General features: G+C 40.1%; 1 protein-coding gene across 2 annotated transcripts in view; it reads left to right on the plus strand.

The window, feature by feature from the left end:
* Positions 1-9,770, plus strand: part of LOC121383942 — a 40,535-nt gene that overhangs the window by 21,190 nt on the left and 9,575 nt on the right. For both annotated transcript variants that reach the window (XM_041514049.1, XM_041514050.1), the window contains exon 2: positions 475-1,771. In XM_041514049.1, the coding sequence (XP_041369983.1) occupies positions 496-1,771 (1,276 nt within the window). In that variant the 5' untranslated portion in view covers positions 475-495. The remainder of the gene's footprint in view (positions 1-474; positions 1,772-9,770) is intronic.

The following is a 9,770-nucleotide window of genomic DNA, read 5'->3' on the forward strand; positions in this document are numbered from 1 at the left end:
TCTGTGTGAAAGTGCACATATATCTCTTGGCAGAAGTAGCCTATGTGTCGACAGCAACGTATTTTGTTTTTTTAATTTCTTTTTATTATTATTATTATTTATATCACTATCTATACCAAGTGTCGCAATAACTATATGCTAGACACTAAATAGCAGTAGTTTTAAATTGTACTGAGATATCATTAAACTGTCTTATTCATTCAGTTCGAATGTGGGAAATGCAATACAATGACATGATTTGGCATCCATGTTCAGGGCTCGCACGATGCTATTTTATGTTATTCCTTAGTCTCATCACCATCTACTGTAGATGTCGGGTACTCGGGTCCGGGTCGAGTTTTACCCTTGAGAATCGAGTCCAATATTGTAGACTCGCGGAGGCCCTAGAAATAACCCCATCCATGTTGAAACGTTGCAGCTGGTATGTAATGTTCAGTATAATTATGTATTTACACAATCTGTTCTTTCTTACAGCGCTTTCTGTTCAAGCACCGAATGGACAGACTGCGGCCAGAGCGGGTGCCCCGTCAACGCGTCCAGAAAGTTTGGCGTAACGTCACGTGGGCTGACGCCTTTTCCGACGACTCGCTAATCATGGATACTATTGACATTACACCAAACTTCGCTTTACGCAAAATTGCGCTACTGTTTGAGAACAAGAAATATGAAGAATGTGCAGCACTAGTTCGTAAACTCAATGAACTGGCAGTCGAGGCGATTCTCTCAGAGGTTCCAATCGAAGTCCTCCACGAATCCCTTCCACAGAGTCTGTGCATTCTTGAAGCTCTCTATTTGAAAGTGTTTCAGACATGCACTACAAATTTTCCACTAGAACAAATGTGCACGGAGCAGCTCATTACGCGAATAGTCTGTCTGTTTGCTAAAGAGGTCCACATGAATATCAAAGGTGCTAAGAATTGTAATATGTTCTTGCCTTCCTGTCGGACCATTCTCAGAATCGTCATGACTGTTGAGCCACAATTTAAACATCATATTGTCCAGCGTAAAAAAGTTCTCGATCATTGCCTCAAAAGACTTGGTAAGCACGGTATGGTGGACACCTCGGGTGGGAAGTTCATGAACCTTCATGATGCTCTGAAGGTGGAGTTTGAAAAAGTGGTTGTCCAGTACAAATACGCAATTCAGAAACTGGAGCATCTCAGTCTGACCACCAAGCATCCGACATCCACGTCTTTGACTTCTGGTAAAGCTCCCATCTGTGCTAGCCACCAGCGACTGATGCAGGTCACGAGGTCAGATGTGCAAAACCGAGTCATCAAAAACAAGACTCTCTACACGGTGGTGGAACCCGTCATTAAGAACCAGTACTTAACGAGCCTCATAAAGACACTGCAGAAACGAATAGAATACGACAAGGTGACCTTGTTTCACGACACAGAACTGAGAAAAATGGCAGGGTTGACGGACGATGATACCTACTTGTCTGTGACGTTAAGACAGTTTTCACAGGGCTACACGACGATGCTGCAGTTGCTGCGGGAAGTGACTGGCGATGATGCTGCTGATGACGAGGCCGACAGTGGGATTGTGAGCTCCAGTGATGATGACGTCGATACGGAGATGAGCAGTCACACGCTAGATGAGAAGATCGTCAGCATGAACGGAATTCTTCCCACCAGACCCCAGTCTGATGGTGTCGACCTGAGTGGGATTCTGTCGATGAGGTCAATGATTGACGTGGTCCACGTGAATGGGGCACACTCAGATGAAGCTGCAAGTGCCAGCAACACGAGAGTCTTGCATCAGTCAGGTGAGCACACTTTGAAAGGAAGTTTGGCTTTGCTTTCGGAGTGTTTTTTTTTTTTAATAAATAAAACTTTATAAATACAAGAACAATTATTTTGAGAACGAACTAATTCTGATTTACTTGGCTTATGCCTGAGTAAATTGTAGTTTTTTTCTTCTTCTTCGTCTTAGTATAATGGTATTAGAAAAAAACACCATTATAGTACACACACACACACACACAAAACAACAACAACAACAACAACAAATAAACAAACAAAACACACACACACACACACACACACAAAGCAAAACAAAACAAATCAAAGCATTTACTGATCAACCCACTACTAAAATGGCAGGATGGGTCAAAGTAAACCAGCATTTACTTAAGTTGTTGCCTGAATCGTGATAAAGATTCAATACCTTCATCATCTCATTTTCCATCACCACAACGCTTCGCTGTTAGAAAATATTGTGGGGGGTTTTCTGGGTCTTTTTAGGTGGGTTTTTGTTTTTCGATTTCGTTTTGCTTTATTTTTCTAGATAACGCATATTTAAGGCCTTCTGAACTTTAATTTCTTTTAATAACAATTTTAATTATGGTATTTAATTTGTTAAGTATTGACCTGGCGACTGACATTATGTGTAGCCCCATCAAGTCTTGTAAATTAAGTGATGGAAGGATTACTAGTACTCGTAATACAGTTTACAAAGTGAAGCACATGATCTAACATGATCTAAATAAAGACCATGTTTGCCGTTCCCTGTCGTTAGCTTTGTAGTGTTATGTAATATTAGACTGGTGGAAGAACAGAACAAGTCAACCATAACCTGAGGACGAAGTTGTAGATTGTATTATAAAAGACACTTACTAAGTGATTTAGTTTTCAGAATGGTATTAAATTTTTATGGTACCTGCTTTCATTTAGACACACATGTCTAGAGTAACAGAAGGGGAAGAGGTTTGTTTTGTTTAACAACATCACTAGAGCATGTTGATTTATTAATCACTGGCCATTGGAGGTGAAACATTTGGTAATTTTGACATATAGTCTTAGAGAGGAAACCCACTACATTTTTCCATCAGTAGCAATGAATCTTTTATATGCACCATCCCATGGACAGGATAGCACACACACCACAGCCTTTGATATAGCAGTCGTGGTGTGCTAGGTAGAACGATACATTTAAAGCAACAGATACATGTAAGTTATGTTCCAGAACACAGCTTTGACAGGTTAATAGGTTAGGTCTCCATGTAGTTGCGTATCAACTGGATCTAGTTCTTTGTACTGTTAGTTTATAGACCTACTGCCGTGTGCGTGTGGATACCAAACACACTATAAAGCAATCTGTTACGGTAAACCATGGAATACATAATGTGTACATCCCCCACAAACTGCATGCTGGCGATGTTTATTGATGAAACATATGGCTCAACTTTGTTTGTAGTTCATTTTAGTCTGAAATAAATAACCCTGCAAGGGGTACATTTATTATCTCTCAGATGTATACATTTATATTCATATCACATGTGTTTGGGCCATCAGGACAGCAAACAGAACCATGCCATTGTTACCACGCATCATGCTGGTTTGATCTGTGAAAAGATCTCTGATTACACGGATAATTCTTTTTATCACACTTAATCTGTCTGTCCATTGTGCTGCTTGCCATTTAAGAATTGATTGTGAGATACACACATACATACACTGGCACAGTTGGTGGTATAGCAGTTGACAGGGTTGGTGGTATAGCAGTTGACAGGGTTGGTGGTATAGCAGTTGACAGGGTTGGAGAGATTTGTTTCTAAGGAAATACCTGACATCGATAACGTATCTTCAGTTGGTAAATGGCAATTTGGAAAACGATGTCTAAGTCCTGATTAAAGGGACAAACCCTAGTTTCAACCCGTGAAAATTAACACTAAGTTTAGTTAATCTACAAACCTGTAACACATTTGGATAAAGTTACAATTGAGTGAAACATGAGTCTATGACTTTGAAATGGTGAAATACCCTCTAAAAATAGACACAAAATTGAATACATAACTGTTACTTCTCAGACGCACGTGTGTTTTTAAAAATATGATAAATGCATTTTGTGATATTAAAAACACCAGGATGACCAAAAACACTTCGAATGTACGGAAATGGGTAATCTAAACAATAAAATCTAAGTAAAGTATGATTTCAGTTGTCAAAAAAGGGCTCTAATAGTAAAAAATATGCCTTAGTGTTTAAAAACTAGGGTATGTCCCTTTAAGGTTTTGTTGTAGGTATTTGTTGGGTCTCTAAAATGTACTGAAGGTCAAACATTAGTGTTAAAGATAAACATGTCTTCTCTTTGTGCCTTTGTATCTGGATACAGTTCTAAGATGTATATTCTCAAAAGTATGTAAGACATTTATGGACTTTATACATCTATTTTATTTTCCCTTTCTTTTAACCTTTTTCTTCTAAGTAAGCAGTCCAGTTTTCTAGACTACCTGCCCAGGACAATATGCTTGAACCACAGTTGGACAGGAGCACATTAATATTTATTACCATATTGTAGAGTATGACATTTACTAACAGAATGAACATAAAGTGTTTTACAACACTTGGTAACTATGACAGTCATAGTGATGGAATGACATGTGCCATGATGAATTTCTAGTATATTGGTTATAGTAGACATTAAGTGCACTTGTCTAGCTCTATGTACATTCGATCTTGTTAAAGTGGCCCTTGAGATTTTACTGGTTTAATTCTATCATAAAGATAAATACAAACATATTATAAACTATAGTGATTCTTTTATTAATGTATGCATGTATGGGCAAGATTTCTGATACTGTTTTCTAGGTAAAACATATATACTCCTTAAGTTTGTGTTGGAAATCATGCTTCATTACATTTAGAGGCCGTGGGACAAATTTGTATTTCCGTCATGCCTAGGTGACCCATGTAAGCAAAGCAGTCAGGACTGAAATGCATACAAACTGATTTGCATGTTTGTTAGCATAATGCTGGTCATGTTAATATTAAGTCAGCAGTCCAGATTGCTTGGGGAAGAGATCAACACCCAAACCAGTGCACTACAACTGGACAAAGGCCGTGGTATGTGCTTTCCTGTCTGTGGGAAAGTGCATATAAAAGATCACTTGCAGCATTAGGAAAAATGTAGCGGGTGTCCTCTGATGACTACGAGTCAGAATTATCAAATGTTTGACGTCCAATAGCCGATGATCAATTAATCAATGTGCTCCAGTGGTGTCGTTAAACAAAACAAACCTTCTTTTTTTCATAGACAGAAACATACATACCAAGATCTACGATATACATGTACCAGTTATGGGGCACCCAGGGTTGGAAAAATCCCGTGCCCAGCCACCTGGGGCTACTAGATTTCACGACCAATTCAAGCATGCTGTCCTGGGCACACACCTCAGCTATTTGGGCTGTCTGTCCAGGACAGTGGGCTCATTGTTAGTGGTTAGTGAGAGAGAAGAGGACATAGTGGTCTTACACCTACCCATTGAGTTGTTAAAACTCACTCTGAGTGTCCGGTACCGGACTGCGAACCCTGTACCTATGTCTGATGGCTTAACCATGACGCCACTGAGGCAGGTGGACAATATAACTTGCAACCCAAGCATCTCACACAGACACTTTACCACTGGTCTCAATTCACCCCCACCCCCACCCTCACCCCCACCCCTCCTCCACCCCCATCACCACTAAGATGTTGTTAAATAACACTGATGATATAATCATGAAACACGTAATTCAAAATATTCAAGGTGTAACCGAATAATCAGTGAATAGTGGGATGGAAATCAACAACCCAATAACCCATGACTGATAAATTTTCCACTACCCGAGGAATCCCTTTGTGTTGTAAGCGGCTGGCATAATAGGCGTGTAATAAACATTGATATGTCATAATGTGATGATCACCATGACAGTTATCTGATGTATCACCACTGCGCCTGTCTCCTCCATTATCACTCTGTCAGGTGAGACACCCAAATCAGCACTGGAACGACTCACCTCCGTCCATCTCTGTCACATTGCGTGGTTAACAACAACTGGCCTAACCCAGGGAATTGTTTTAGCTTCCTTGTTTTCATGTGTCGTAATCTGAGTATGATTGGCTTAAGCAATATGTTGTCAAACATGTTAAGTGACTGGGTCAGACAACAGATTTTTAATGATGGTGACAGGACATTGTGTGGCTCCATCATTTTGGCTTTGTACACAACAGGCCTGGTTAGTAATGTTCCAATGATTGATTATGATTGAAAATTGGTCATTTTGGCCCCACCAATGTGATTATCGATTATAAAAATCCACAATCGTTTATGTGGGGAAATGTTAACTGTAAACTGTAATTGTTTTTCTAAATTAAATGATGGAATTGACATAAAGGTGTACATAAAGCAAATATATTTTAAATAGTTATTAAAGGCAAAATTGGTCATTTATATTGTCTAGATCCTGGACACTGGTATAGGAAGCGGGGAGTGGGTAAGGGGGGCATGTGACCCCCACTTTGTGGGAGCAGCGATGTTTTTTATATATTTATACATGTATTTATATATATGTGTGTGTGTGTGTGCACCCACTTTTTGGCACCTCCCTACGCCTGTGATCCAAGTATACACAACACTAGGTGCATGGGCCTTACAATTAAAATCCTGAGGTTTGTATAATTTTGACTGATGGTGTCACTGAAAAATTATCAATTGGTGCCAATTATTTCAAATGATCGATGATGTAATTCCAACAGATCCCAATCTCAGGTGGCATGACTGACTTCAGTGTCCCTGCACATAAGCTATTCCTTTTTAGCAGCAAATGTTTTTATGGACATGTTTACAGAAAAAAAAAAAAAATATTTCTTTATTGACACCTGACTACATTTAAATTATGGTGTTTAACATAGCTATTTTGACACTTGGCCTAGACAGCAAGACAAAAAAAGAAAGAACTTATAGCCACTGCATAGGATACTTTTATAGAATAGCAGCAAGGGGTCTTTTATATCCCAGGGTATAATCTTGACAATTTTTTAAGGGTCCCTATTTGGTGAATTGGGGGAAAAAAAACCCCATTTCAAATAGAAATACACTTTCCCATGAATGAATGAATGTTTAACGACACCCCATCACGAAAAATACATCGGCTATTGGGTGTCAAACTATGGTAATGGAAACAAATAAAGTGATGATCAACATCAATATAACAATTCAAGATTTAAATAAAAACAGTGTAAAAAAACATGTGCAAAAATACAAATATCACAGATAGATACTGACTTTTACTCAAAATTTCAATTCTGCTGTATTGGCCATTCTCAAAGAGAATGTTACACCCCTGCACCACAGTGAGGTTACAGCACACACAGGGGCACTTTCCCATAGTCAGCACTTTACCTTGTACCAAACAGTTTAAAAACATTTCTTTTCAGCAACAGAACTCTCAACAGATTTGAAAATAATGTCATTATTCTGGATATCTAAATGTGGATCACATAATAATAAAATATCACAACTGAGATGAAGTTAACTGGAATAATAAATAAGATAAAATACATATAAAATAAATATGGCATAATTATAATACATGTATTGTAAGTGTGAAGAGTTTGGTGCTTTTTATGGAGTAATCAATGGTAAACTTTAGGTAATGGTATATAAAGATAATGTTATACAACATTTAAAAAAACTACATATATATCAACTTATACAGCTACCAGATTTATACCGTTACCAGGTTCAGTTTAACATTTTGTCCAAACTTCAGTAAAATAATTTAACTGTAACCCTACCATGCCTGATATACATGCTGTATTTCAACAAAATGTTAACATTTCAAATAACTTTTGTCATTGATAAATGCATGATTCACATTTTATTTGATGTACTTGAATGTGATTTGTGACTATCAGACTGAAGCTGTTGAGTGAAATGTTTAATCTGTTGACTGGCATCACTCAACATAGGCATTGTCTATGAAACATGGTTTTGAACTTGTGACACTTACAGGTATGCTGAACAGCTAGAATGCAGATTTCAGCAAACACAGGAACAACTATAGCAAACCTTACAATAGGTTAACATTGGAAATAAGAACATTTGTCACTCCACTGGAATAATAGTTAAAATTTATAATATGGGTACTTTTTATTGAGAGGTAATATACTTAACTCCAAAAGAAACGCGAATACGTAGATTGGAGGTTTTGAGTGCACTCATTGAAATACGTCCCAAAGTTCTTAAAATAATCGTTTCTATGAAAAACTTAAAACAATTCGTAAAGATGAGATTTCATGTTATTGACATGTTAAAAATCGAGGTCGCATTGTCATTTCAAATGTCAAGGCCATGGCGCTTCTTCAATGGCGTCACATGCCACTCAAACATGTCCACTAATAGCGGGTGTGTCCGCCATTGCTGGCCATGACCGCCGCACACCTCCTACCCATGGAGAGGAAGAGGTTCCTGATGAAGGCCCTGGGCACGTTGTTGTAGGTGTCCACGACGGCCTGGCGGAGCTGCTGCTGTGTCACCACGGGAGCAGGGCGTTGGTTCATCATGCGCTGAACCTCGTCCCACAAGTGCTCGATGGGGTTCAGATCCGGGCTTAAAGCTGGCCAGTCCATTGTGATGATGTTGTGCTGTGCCAGGAATGCCTGGGTGGCCCGTGCCGTGTGTGGCCTGGCGTTGTCGTGCTGGTAAACCATCTGACGGTGACCCGCGAAAAAAGGCACCACCACAGGCGTGAGCACTTCGTCGATGTAGCGCTGTGCTGTGACGCCCCTGCCGCGTCCTCGGCCGTTGTTGTCGAAGATGACAGGTTGTACACGACGTCCCCAGGATATGGCACCCCACAGCATGACGGAAGGCTCTCCCCAACGGTCCCTCTCCATAACACACGCATCTGTGAAGCGCTCAGCTCGACGCCTCCACACCCTCATACGACCGTCGGCCCTATCTAAGCAGTAGCGGCTTTTGTCGGAGAAGACGATGTTCTGCCACTGTCGGTTCCGCCACTGTCGATGCAGAACAGCCCAGTTGTGTCGTGCAAGGCGGTGTCGCTGTGTGAGACGTTGTCCAATGTACGGTCGACGACAGTTCAGATGGATGGCGATCAGACGACGTCGTACCGTGGTGTAGGAAACGGGGCAGTTGTGGGTTCCCACTGTCTGCCGGGCTGTTGTGGTGGCTGGTACGAACCGATCACGCATGTGAGTTCGGACGATGTAACGGTCCTGGCGCTGTGACGTCACTCTGGGACGGCCGCTACGTGGACGGTCGACGACGTTGTTGTTCTGTAGAAATCGGTCTATGAGACGGTAGATTGTCGAGACATGGACACCGAAAGCACGTGCAACCTGCCTGGCATCCATTCCGGCCTCCAGCGTTAAGTCGTGGCATCGTTGTATCGCTACTCGTAAAATGAGTTGAACATTGCTGTCTGGCGTTTCTTTTATACCCAGGCCTGGTAGTCTTTCACGTGCAATTCGCATCTTTCATGATCCACCCGTTTTGCATTCCAGATCGATTTTGGTCGTCAATTTCAGCACGTGCGTGACGTCACACTGTACTCGTTTTTTTCATGCGTTATGTGGAATTGGATACGCTGACAAGATGGCTATTGGTCAACTTAATCGATTTGTACATAGTTTATTCAAATGTGGGTTTTTTAATATTTTAAAATTTTCGCGTTTCTTTTGGAGTTAAGTATAGTTTTGTTTTCTTGATACTCAGTCTTTTGTTGTTATGTGTAACAGCTCAGTCTTCTATAGACTTATAGCTTTGCTATAAATAGTGGTCCTTGTTCCAAAATAAACATTAATGTCACAATTTGTAAAGATAATAATACATCAAATAGAGATTTCTCAGAACAGTCTGTCATTGACAGATTCCATCAGCCATGGTGATGTCTTTATAAGCTACATTTTGCAATGAAATGTTCTGACTTCCTCACAAACTAATTATATCAATTTGGTGGAACTGAACCAAGCTGCCCACT

Source organism: Gigantopelta aegis, chromosome 10 (assembly GCF_016097555.1).
Source record: "Gigantopelta aegis isolate Gae_Host chromosome 10, Gae_host_genome, whole genome shotgun sequence".
NCBI classification, from domain to species: Eukaryota; Metazoa; Mollusca; class Gastropoda; order Neomphalida; family Peltospiridae; genus Gigantopelta; species Gigantopelta aegis.